General features: G+C 52.2%; 1 protein-coding gene across 1 annotated transcript in view; it reads right to left on the bottom strand.

The window, feature by feature from the left end:
• LOC104079516 (dimethylaniline monooxygenase [N-oxide-forming] 1-like) overlaps positions 1–10,472 on the bottom strand; it is a 15,785-nt gene extending 5,313 nt beyond the window's left edge. Inside the window, 5 exon segments of the mRNA XM_009581578.1 lie at positions 4–36; positions 259–429; positions 8,125–8,285; positions 9,835–10,002; positions 10,388–10,472. Coding sequence (XP_009579873.1) covers positions 4–36; positions 259–429; positions 8,125–8,285; positions 9,835–10,002; positions 10,388–10,472 — 618 coding nt within the window.
• Positions 10,473–12,004: the final 1,532 nt, after the last annotated feature.

The following is a 12,004-nucleotide window of genomic DNA, read 5'->3' as shown; positions in this document are numbered from 1 at the left end:
CGGGTAGAGGCTTGGCCGGCCAGCCTCGACGTGCTCCTGGCATGGCACCCCAGGGTGCATCAGCCCCGCAGCCTGGGGTGGGGACCGTCCCCCCGCTCCCCTTCCCCTGGTCTCGGGGAGTGCAGCTGGGAGAGGTCAGCACCCAGCAAGCTCTCACCTCTTCCCCACCCGCTGGAGCTCAGCTTGACCCGCTCCCCTGCAAAGCTGCAAAGCTGCCGCTCCCACGGGAAGGGGGGACGGGCGCCGCCGCCAGCTCACCGTGTAGCGCCAGAGCCCCCCGATGTCCCGGCTCTGCTCGAAGCAGGTGGGCTCCAGCCCCTCTTCCAGGCAGCCCTTGGTGGCCGTCAGCCCGCTGACGCCCACACCCACCACTGCCACTCTCATCCCTGCTCTCTCCACCAGGCACCCGGGCTGTGAACGGGGCTTAACCTGGGAGAAACCCCGCAGGTGGTCACCACCCTCTCAGGGAGCAGCTGCCAGCATACCCTCTATAGGGGATTTCTCTATATGCCACCCCCAAACCTTCATTCCCTTTACCAGCATTCTGGGCTCTTAATTTACAAGTTAGATTAAATGACTTTAAATCTTCATTTTCTCTCTTTTTTTTTTTTTTTTTTTTTTTTAAATAAACCCATCCACTTTCACAATGTGCTCGCCAGACTGCTTTCAAAACCCTGCTGTTGACCTGGAAACTCGCTTTGAAAATATGTAGTTAAGCCACAAATCACTGCCAGTTTTTATTTACAAGTTGCGTTTAAACTATCCCTCCTTATCAGTCTTGTGAATATTTGTATTTTATCTTTGGAGATCTGCCCCTGCCTTTCTTAGAAAAGAAAACAAAACGCGCACCGGGACTACTCAGCCTCTGCATCACTGACAGTGGTCCTGTCCCCCGTCCCCGGGGAAGACGCTGCTGACTTTGACGTGGTCACCAAAGCTGGCGGAGGGGCTGCGGGTGTAGCACACCTTGGCTTTAGGGATGCTTTTGCATCTGCCTCCCAAAGCCGCCCCGCTGAGGAGGTCTGGGCTGGACAGACAGACTGTTGCAGGGTTGCAAACAGCTCAACCCCAGGGCTCAAAGGGCAGCAGCCCCCGGGTCAATGTCCAGCCCTACGTGGCTCCCAGGGCTGCAGGGGGGATGGTGGACCCAAACCCTTCCTGATAGTGGTGGGCAATGAAACAAGGGATGATGGCCAGGTGCCAGCTTGAGCTGGACATCGCCAGAGCAGGGACCACCACACAGGTGCCCTTGGGGGCTGTTGCAACCCCTGGTTTAACCCCAGTGCCGGAGGGAGCACCCTGCTCGGCTGAGTTATTAACCCAGCGTACTGGGACAGCACTACGGCCGGGTGGCACTGGCTTTTCTGCCCCAAGAAGTTCTCTCAGCTTCCACCACACACAGGGGATGGTGTATTCACCAGAAAAAAAATTTCAGTAGAAAAATGGGGTTGCACACAGTTGGGTTTTTTTCTTCAAAACACTGAATTCCCCATGAACAACTTCAACTTTCAATAGAAAGGCAACACCTAATGAATACTTCGCTTTCCAAGTTTGGAATGAAAAGTGGACTTTTTCCTCTTTAAATGAAGAAAGCACTAGCATAAGCTGCTCATTGTTAACTGGTTTTGGTTGGGGTTTTTTTTGCATGGTGGGAGTTAACTTATATCACAAATATCTCCTGGCTACGTATGCTATTTAATTCCTTACCCTTTTGCAGAGAAGCTAGAAATAACATCCAGGAAACACTGCCTCGGCCATCCCATCCCCGATGCTGCCACACTTTCCATACTGTCCCTGCAAGTATTCATAGCAGCTAACCTCATAAGTCTCAAGCTGTGGGGTGCTCGCGTGGGGCAGGGAGGGATGGAAAGGCTTCGCAGCCCCCTGGGGACGCTTACCTCCAAGCCTCGGCCGCCCGTGCTCTGTCTCGCCACCGAGAGCCCTTCCTGCTCCCGATTTATAGGCGAGACGTGGCGCTTTGGCAGAGGCAGGGGAGGGCGGGCAGCTCCCCCCGCTCCGGCACAGCCACCCCACTCCCACGGTGGTTGCACAACCCAGGTTTGCAGTGGGAGGAGCGGCTGGACTCTCCTGCTGTCGTGCGGGGTGAGCCAGACGGCCTGGCTGATGATCCCTGAAGGGGATCGAGTGGGTGGGAGAAACCGGAGTGGTCCAGATGCATCCCACAGCCATGCCAGGGGGACCTGCGTGTGCGGGGGCAGCTCCAGCTGTGGGATGTTTTCACTCTCCTCTTGGTTGCCTTCCAAAAGGGAGCCAAAGCGGCTGATGGACAGCAGGGTTTCGGCAGGACTTGCACCTAGGGCATCTTCCAAAAAAAATAAAAGAGCTGGTTTTGCGGTCGCTGCTCGCAGAGGCTGTCGTGCCATCAGCCACACGTGCAGCCACCCACACTGGTGGCGGACAGGAGGCTCCCCAGGCAAACTGGGAGAGCATGAAATGGCCATGAACACCAGCGTAGCAAGGCCCTAAAGACAAAGAAAGTGGAAACGTTGACTGAAATATCAATGCAGGACATAGCACCCATCCAGGTATCTCCCAGGGGTAAATGATTCCAGATTTGTTCTCAGCTCTTTAAGCTGTTTGATTAACCAAGGAGGCTGCAAGGGAGGGGGAGAAAAACCCATTGGAGGTCTGCAGAACAGAGGGTGGTAAATAAAGCAGCTCCATCCAACAGAGACATCTGCTCAGAGCCTGCGTTCAAAGCTGCAGAGGCACGAGATGGGCCGGTAGCTGGGAGCTGAAACTAGAAGTGGAAATAAGATGCACATTGGTAACAAGGAAAGTTAGCGATAGGAAATGGCTGCTGAGCTTTGTGGCAGACCCATGCACTTGAACAAAACATGTTTGGTTTGTGGAGGGACAGGACTCTGCCCCCTGTGCTGGGGCGCTGCCTGGGCTGCCACCCATCTGCAGCACCCACGAGGAAACATCAGCCTTCTCGGGCTTCCCTACCCCGGGATTTCCCACTGCTTCTGCCCGACGCCTGGCTCCTGGGTTTGACCCCATCGGGTTCGGAGCACGTGCCTGGTCTGGGGCCGGCTGTGCCAGCCATGCTCCGGCACAGCTCCGCGAGCGGCGGCCGAGAGCGATGCCTTTGCAGGGGCTGGAGCCTGTGAAATCAAACTTCAGAGTTTGCTCTCCCAGGCCAGTGGGACACAGTTACTGAGGCAAATGGGCAACAAGCCTCGCACATCTTTGACGCCGTCGGAGTTTGCACAGGCTACGTCTCCCTGCCCTCCCTCCCACTGGACTCTTCTCCAGATGCACAAAACCTTGCACCTGCAAAGACGCTTGCCAGCACTCAGCAAAAAAGAGTAGGGAGTCCACAAAGGCAAATATTTTGTTCTTTATGTGCTCCTGCTGGGTTTCCCAGCAGGCATCCAAGCGACTCGTGGTTAGCGGGACGCTGCGGCAGCTTCCCAGGAGCGGTGTTAGTGCTTCTGGGAGGGCAGTTCAGGGAAGCTGTCTAGAAGAACAAGTTCTGTTTTGTCATAGATGAGCTACTGGCACAGAAATGGGGCCAGATGCCTTTGCTGCAGCTGCTTACAGCAGAAGTGGCTTCAGCCATCCTTGATGGGGGATCTGGTCTGGAGCCTGTCCGGAGGTGGAGGATGGGAGGCAGCAAGTGTTACCGCGTGAATCTAGGGTAGAAACACCTCCAAAGCCCCAGTGCCCTGGGATTAAATCTCACTTTCCTGTGATCTGCTTGAGATCTTTGGTGTTCCCTTCTCCAAATATCCCTGTGATGGTCTGGACCAGGTATGCAGAACATAAAGTATTAGTGGAGATGGATGGTGAGATAGCAGGGAGTACAGGCGTACAATTACTGTAATTATATACACGCACACACATGCCCAGGGTGCTGAAAAGCCCTTGGAAACACAGGGAAGTTCTGGTTGCTTTATTGACCTCTGCTGCTGGCACGGCAAGGGGTGACATCCTGGTCCCTGTGCTCTGCCATCCCCCACCGGGAGGGACACCCAGGACCCATCTCTCCAGCTTCTCTCCAGAGACAGTCTGTGCAGAGCAGAGAGGAGCAAGCACATCGGGGGGTTTTAATACGTTCTCAGGGCTGAAAAAAGCCTTCATGGCCTGGCATTCAAGCAGAACATCCCTTGGTACCCTTGGGCCAGTCCCCCTGCATTTCTGTCCTTGTGAAGACAGAAGCGGGCACGGTCGCAGAGGTCCCTGTCCCCCTTTCTGAGCAAGCGGGATCTGCTGCCGCCCTGTCAGGGAGGGAAGGGGACCCTGCCATCGCACACACAAACTGCTGGGGGAAACGAGCTTTGGCCGAGGGATGGGGTGAGGCCAAGGGAGGGCACATAATTTGGGGAACTGTTTTACCACCTTCCCTTTGCCCAGCCTGGGACACCAAGCAGCTGGGTTTATCCACGTCCTCACATGCTGAGACAAAAGCCTCATTAGATGCCGGGGAGGTGTTTCTGTCATGGGGGACCACAGGGAGAGCTAGGAGCAGTAAATAACTGGTGGTGGCTCAGGAAGAACACCAGGGAGGGGATGCTCAAGCACCTGCCCGCTGGCAAGCCCCTTCTCCCCTTGAGGAGCAAAGCTCCCTGGCACTGTGGCATAAGCCTGGGCTGTGCAACAGGCTTTTTATCCTTAAAGTAGAGGGAAGGAGAAACTTGAGATATTCATTTAGTCTTAATGAGATGGGAAAGGCACCTTCTCTGCAAGACTCCAGCCGCAGTTTTATCATCTCTGTTCCAAATAACACTTTAAGCCAAGGAGGGGCAAATCTATGGACAAACAAGTCTTGGCACAGCCCGCTTTGCTGTCTTCTAGGCTTGCGTCAGCAGCTTTTGGCATATGTCATGGTGAAGGGGGACAAGAAAAAGAAAAAAAGACAGAGTTTCTTGTTAAGCCAGTCTCTAAGCAAAGCGGGGTGCTCGCCATCAAGCAGCAGCTGCTGCCACACACGCTCAGGAGCTGGTGGATGTGGGGTCTGGGCTCATCAGTGAAACACTTAATTTTCCCCTCTCCAATATTATCACTGCCTCCACTTACTGACCAGAAGGCTTTAATCACCATTTCTTTACTGCACATAGAGGTGAGGCTGCCCCAAAGGTGACTGTTGCCTCCCACTGCTTCCCGCGAGGCTGCGGGATACGGCAGATCCAGGGGGTGAACGGAGGCTGCCGGCAGCTGCTGGTGGGAAAATGTATTTTCCACCTACCCCCTTTTCTTAGAGCCTGGGTTTTTGGCTCTGAAAAAAATTGCTTATGCTTTGGCCCCAAGGCCAAAAGGCAATTTCCTGCTTAAAAAAATTACAAAACTGCTACCCCAAGCATCGGGGCCATTTTCCTACTTATTTTACTATTACCAGCACATAGAGGACACTGAAGCAAGCAGCGACAAACACTGGCAGAGCTCCGATTTCTTTGTAATCAGAGCTAGGTATGTTCAATACCTTAAACTCTTCCTGAAACCTCAGAAGAGACATGACTGTTAAGGAGACCCAAAGGATGTGGTGGAACAGACGTGGGCGGTAGCAGGTACTGGGGGAGAGGGATTTGCTTGCTAGGCAAGGGGGCGTCTGCAGGGAGGGCACAAGTGCTTTACTCCAACATACTTGGCAAAGTTTAATCTGATTTAATAATAAGTCACCATGTTTTCCAGGCACGTAACCCGAGGAATTTGTCAAGGAGAAGCTGCTTGTTAAACCTGTTGCCTCCTATTGCATTAATGAAGCCAGGAGAGCTGCAGTTTTAAGATTCTTGGTTTGGAAGGTTTTAAAATGTACAATTAAGAGTTTCCCCAGACAACTACACAAAAGCCTTCACAAGAACAACCCTGACAGACACATCCACCCTCCCTTGCTCACCATGTCTTTGTACCAGGACTCAAAGCAGATAAAAACATACACTCCAAGTGCCAGGGGAGATGCACCCAAATAACACACAGCGCTAGGAGGGGCTTTAGACCCTCCTCATGGCTTCTGAGCCAAACCTCAGGGTTTGGGGTCTGTCTCTGTCATTTCACAGGTGATAAAACACAACCACTGAAGAGACTGTCAGAGCAAACAGAAATTACAGTTAAGGTAACTTGTAAGCAAATAATCATAAGGAAGAGCTGCCTGGAGAGCAGATGATTAAAACACGCACACCGCGACCAGAAGGCGCCTTCCTACCACCACCACCAGGTGAAGTCATCCATCAGCTGCCGAGTGTTTTCAAAAATTCAGTCGGCGCAGTTGACTCCTTTGTGTAAATATTGACCACGCTCCCAGACCGGGCAGTTCGAATGCTTTCAATTCTTGCCGCCTCTCCAAGAGCATCTCCAGCGGAGGTGTGCCTGTAGCTGACATTCCCGTCCCCCGGCACGGGGACATGGCAGCACTCCTAATTCAGGTAGAGACCTAGGCTCCTGCACCAACCCAACCTCCCACCTAGAAGCACTTTTGTGCATTTATTCCCAGAAATTAGTTTTTTTTGAGAGGTCAAAACCCCCAACACTAAGCAAGCCACTACTCTCGGACCACTCAGAAGTGCCTTGCTGAGGAGCCAGTGTAGGCACTGTGGAGCTGCATTAGCTCACATCAGCTGGCAGATCTTCTTTCACCTCCGATTGCTTCACCAGACCCTAGGAGACAGGATGGGAAGGGACCTCAGGAACATCTGACCCATCTTCTCCTCCAAAGCAGCTCTAACTGACCTTTACTACCTTGTTTCCTTCCCCTGTTTTAAAAAACCCTGGTGATGGAGACTCCAGCACCTCCCACACAACCTCATACTTGCCTTTGGAGTGGCCGTCAAGTTTTCTTTTATCTCCACAGTAGAGACAAGCTGATGACATTTGGAGATAATTAAGGAGAATTTGCAGCATCACCTCTCCATCAGTTTAAAATGGAACTTTCCAGATTAAATTGCTAGAGGAGCTCTGACTGGCTCCTGCCTTGACTTGCTAATTGGTCTGAGAAGCTGCTGAGCACTCACAGGTGGTCCTGGGGTCTTGGGGCTGCTCAGCACCTCTGAAGATTAGCCTCGCTGGCTGGTGTTTCCTATTTATATTTTGGAAATTATTTTTCAGGCGGAAATTGTTCTGCAGGGGACAGAGTATTGGATTATTTCTCTGAAAGCTTCACCCAGCTGATGAGATCAGGGTTGAGGGAGGTTGGACCACTATAGCCAAGGCAGCCAGACTGCAAAGAATTAAATGGACTGATGGCATGAGAGGGTGGGTGGCAGGAGGAGAGACAACAGCCCAGTGTTCACAGAGAGGTGCAGCAAGGAGACACGATGCTGCTGGGGGAGCTTGTAAGCCAAGCTCTGCCCTTTTTGTCCCCTCCGACTGGAAGGGGAAGGGACACATTGACCTTGGGGGGCAGAAAGAAAAAAGGCTGGGACCTCCAGTTTAATCCATACCACATGGGTCTGGGAAAAGGAGTGGTGACACATGGAATAACCTGGCAATAGCTGCTCCTAATGAATATCTTGATCTGAATCAGACCTGGGACAGGCAAATCCTAAGACCAGCCACCCCATATCTGCCTTTTCTAAAGCAATACCAGCTCTCCAGTGCTTCCTCCTGACAGCCCAGTCCTCACCTTTGCTGAAGGACTCTCATGGTTTTGACCAGGTTGCAAAATATGTAATCAATTGTACGATACAACAACAAAACCTTTTTTTGTCTGGAAGGATTAGTGTCCAGAGAGTAAATAATGGGTTGGTCAGGACTGGAGACAAGAGTTCTTGTCTGTCCTGTCTTCCCAGGGATCAACTCCTCCATCCCCTGTGCTCAGAAATACCCATAGTGTGGGACCGGGCCATAGTCCTCGTGGTGAAATGACCTGTTTGTAACATGTCAATCACAAAACACAACAAAATTCATGATAGCAAATGCATAATAAAAATTTTTTTCCTCTTATCTAAAGAGAAAGTGTGGCTCGAAGTGGTGTTGGTCTGCAGGACACGTAAACCAGCACTGTCATGCTCTGTGTTTCACAATAATTCTGATAATCACCACCGTACCTGTTTTCCCTGAAGACATTTTGAAAAATTGCAGCTTTACAGAACAGAGCGTTAGCTCCAGGAGGTGAGCTTAGGGTGTATGGAAAGGCACTGCCAGGACTGATCACCCAGCAGGGACCGTTCCTTCTGCTCTGGAGGGGTCCACTTTCTCCTTGGCCTCTGGGGAGAGCCCCACTGCCATGTCCAACCCCAAATTCCCCAGACCAAACACCAAAATGGTCTTCCCTTCGCATCCCTGACGGGTCTTGTGGAAATACTGGCCCTTGAACTTCTCGATATCTGTAAGGAGAAGAGATAGAAGGAGTGTCCAGGGCTCCAGGAACCTTGAACTGCAATATTCAGCACAACTTTGAGTACAAACTAAAATCCCAGGGTGCTGGGACCCAGACTTTGGTGGTGGTGACATGGCAGATTATATATATTGGGTCAGGAGACAGAGGAAAGGTGGGTGAAGCCAGGGCTGAGCTCAGGGGTCCGTTTCATTGCTTCCTTCAGGACCACTGCGTTACAGAGCTGCCTTTGCCCGAGCTCAGACGGTTCACGAGAAACACATCCATCCTTGAAAAAAAATGAGCTATGAGAAGTGAATGAACACCATAAATGTAAGTTTTCAGGAAAGCATATAAATGGCCTGTAAGAACTATTGAAACATTGTCTTGCTGCTGAGACAGCAGAAATGGGAGCTGCTGTTTGCTAAGTATTGCAAAAGAGCCACGTTATTTTTTGGCAGACATTTAAAGACTGGCTAGAGGAGGGGAGCCGGGAACATGTGCTCCTCCCCGACAGCTCTCCTGTAAAATGCAGCATCACGCAGTGATGGGACCAGCTCAGAAACACGTTGCTCCTCACCGCCCTCCTCTCCCCCAGATAAAGACGCCAAGCTCAGAAACCGTCTCCCAGCACCCCATTTCCCAACGCCACGCGCAGGACTCGCACAACGCTTCTGCTGCAAAATGGCAGGGATGCACATGGAAAAAAAGCTGGGATTACAAACAGCTTTTTTGCAGAAAACCCAGATGGTAACCCCTGCCCTGCCCAGTGGGTGGGATTCTGCCGGCATCTTCAACGACGGGCTGCGGCAGGGATTGAGCTGGTGAGAAAGTGGGGAAGCAGCTACAATGGTCTCTTTTTGCAGCCACCCCTTTAAGAGTTAGGTGGACTTTTCTGGAGAAGCGTGTGAGCAGCGTGGTAACCCATCTGGGGTCCATGGGTCTGCATCGTCTGCCTCCCGCACTGGCTCCCGGTAACAGCCGCCTGGTCTCCAGGAATATCGTCAGTTCTGGGCTTTACCAACGAAACCAGAAACACAAGCACAAACAGCTGTGATGTATTTCCAAAGGTGTAAGCCTCATTTTGTGAGGTGTAAGGGAGGAATAATCCAGTAGCGGTGAATCATCCGTCTCGTGCCACGCAGCGTTTGTGTCAACAGCCAAGGACAACCGCCGTAGCCTGGCTGTAGCCCTGCGGCGTTGGATGCAGCACCAAGGTGTTGGCATGGACGCTGGCTGAGCATTTAGGCTGTTCCTCTGTTTTTCCCCAGACCGTGCAGGATGGTGCCTTTCCAACCCTCACAGCGAACCTCCATTTGCTTCCAGCCAAAGGCAGGCTGAAGGCTTTGGTTTCAGCCCCTCCAGCGGGGCGTAGGCTGGGTCCAGGCACCAGCAGCCCTGGCTAGCTGTGGACAGGCCAGCCGCCTCCCCGGCTTCCCATCTTACAGCTGCTCGGCTGGTATTATTCTGGAAATAACTTCCCCATCTGGTACATATGCAGCTTGTTAACCCTGCTCCTAGACATGTGCCTCTAGCAGCACTCCATAAACAGCTTTTACCTCGGATGGACTCCAGCAGGACATATGGATGTATATGGTGAGTGACACCAACCATCACAGCATCAAAAACGGCCAGTTCTTCCTTCCCATTAGTTTCGGTGACAACAGCCCACTGGCGGGTGGTTGAGAAGTCCTGGCATTTATATTTTTTATCCTGATGACTGTAGTCTGAAAGGAAATCGTAGCAAATGCATCAATACATGGGTCCCCGCACGCTGTGCGATGCCGATGCAAAACAGGCAGAGCTGAGTGCTCCGTTGTGCTTCCCATCCTCACCTACCCTAAAATCCCCAGGCCAGCTGTAGTAATGGGTCGGCTGGGCTCGTTCCCCTTAATTGGTGGGGGATTTCTGGGAAACAAGCATTTACTGACCCCCACAGGGACGGGGAGCCTGGCCCCAGTGGCACGGTGTGTGGGGAGCAGGCACCCCCCGGCACCGATGCTGTTGCCTCCCACCATTTCAGCAAGCTCTGGGCCGTGGAAGGCAGGCTGGGCTGGCAAACTGGTCCTTGCTAGGTGGAGCAGTTTGCCTCAGCAAAGCAAAAATAATTGCCGCGGTGTTTGGTCTGCAGGACGCTGTGCAGGTTCACTTGATCTTCACCCAGCAGCTGGCCTCGGAGTTGGTATCCCCAAGGCATCCGGCAGTAGCAATGTCATGAAATGCTGGCTAAGATTCTGGCTTTTTGGCGCAAACTGGTAATGGGTGGAAGTATCATGGGTGATTACTGGTTTTGCGCCTGTAAAATAATTAATTGTTTGAATAGCAGAGGAAGGTGGAGGCTGGTGTAAAAGGCAACATGGGAGGCATGTCTCTGCTCTGCAGAGGACTACCCCATGGTGTCTTCGTTTGGAGGGATGCTGTTGGGTTTGGGGTTTTGGTCTTGGGGTGGGTTTACACACATGGGAACAGCTGCAGAAGAGAGGATTTAAAAAATAGCAGTTGGGTGTAGCTTCCCCCCTGAATGGGCGGTGCAGCCGGCATGCTCTCAGCAGCGCACAGGCCGTGACGCCCTGTCTGATAACCGTGAGGTCATTCAACCCATTTTGCAGATGTAAGCCAGCCCTTCTGACAGCCTGGCCCACATCCATTTATTGACCGCCCCAGGGGAAGAGGAGCTGCCCTGCCAGCGCCCCACAAACCCTCTTCTTTCCTTCCCTGACATCATCTCTGCTTGCTCCGTTGGTGCCCTGACACCTCCCCAGTGCATCCCACAGCTCCCAGCGCCGACAGCTGCCTCTTCTCCCCACTGCCCTTTCTTTCACATAGCCTGGTACTTTGGCTTCCAGAAGAGAAGGGCTCCCGGCACCCATCGCGTTCGGCGTGGGTCCTGCCAGCACCCTGCAGCTTGCTACACCTGAGGTTTTCTGAGTTGGACCAGAGTCGTAGAAAAGGTTAGCTTCCCACCACACGTCATTTGGACTGGAAGAAATAAGAGCAGGCAAACCCCTTCATCTCCTGGCAGGAGGAAGCGTGTTAGCAGAGCACGCGGGCAGAGGCACTGAAAAGGGAATGGCAGGCGTCCTGTGGTCTCACTTCCAGGGCTAGAGCTCACAGTAATGATATTATTTTGCCTTTACGTGGTGCCTTTCATAAAACATGGAGCATTTTGCAAAGCTACAAATCTTGGGGGTGGCCACAGAGAGGGGCGAGCCAAGGTGCAGGTGCCCATCCGAGCCGTCGCTGCGGGGCTGGTGACGCCCGGTGGGAAGCAAAGCAGCTCAGAGAAGGGTCTCTCCGAGGATGCTCTCGCCATGGCTGCAGCAGCCCTGGCTGGGCTGGGCATTTTGGTTGGCAGACATAGTTCATCTCAGCTTTCAGATGCTCACACGTTCCAGCAAAGTCCAGATGTTGTTCTGAGAGCTGATGGGACATTTATTTATATACCAGAGTATTCTTCTCGATATTTTAATCTGAATTTTTTTCACTTGGTCATCTTTCCCCACTGAAGAAAGACATGAATGTTTTTCTTTACTTGTTATGAAAGTTATTTTTTAAAAGGGCCAGTTCAGACAAGCTCATTTTAGCCAGAGCACAAGCTCTACACCAGAACTTTTCTTGAAAAACCAAACACATTGACTCCAGTTTTCCACTGGAAAAAGAGACAGTAGACAGGGAGATTTAAAGACATGTAGCAATACACCACTACTTGAACACATTTAGAGGGATAAA

This window comes from Fulmarus glacialis, unplaced genomic scaffold (genome assembly GCF_000690835.1).
Source record: "Fulmarus glacialis isolate BGI_N327 unplaced genomic scaffold, ASM69083v1 scaffold16877, whole genome shotgun sequence".
Classification (NCBI taxonomy): Eukaryota; Metazoa; Chordata; class Aves; order Procellariiformes; family Procellariidae; genus Fulmarus; species Fulmarus glacialis.
This window is presented reverse-complemented; position numbering and strand designations above follow the sequence as displayed.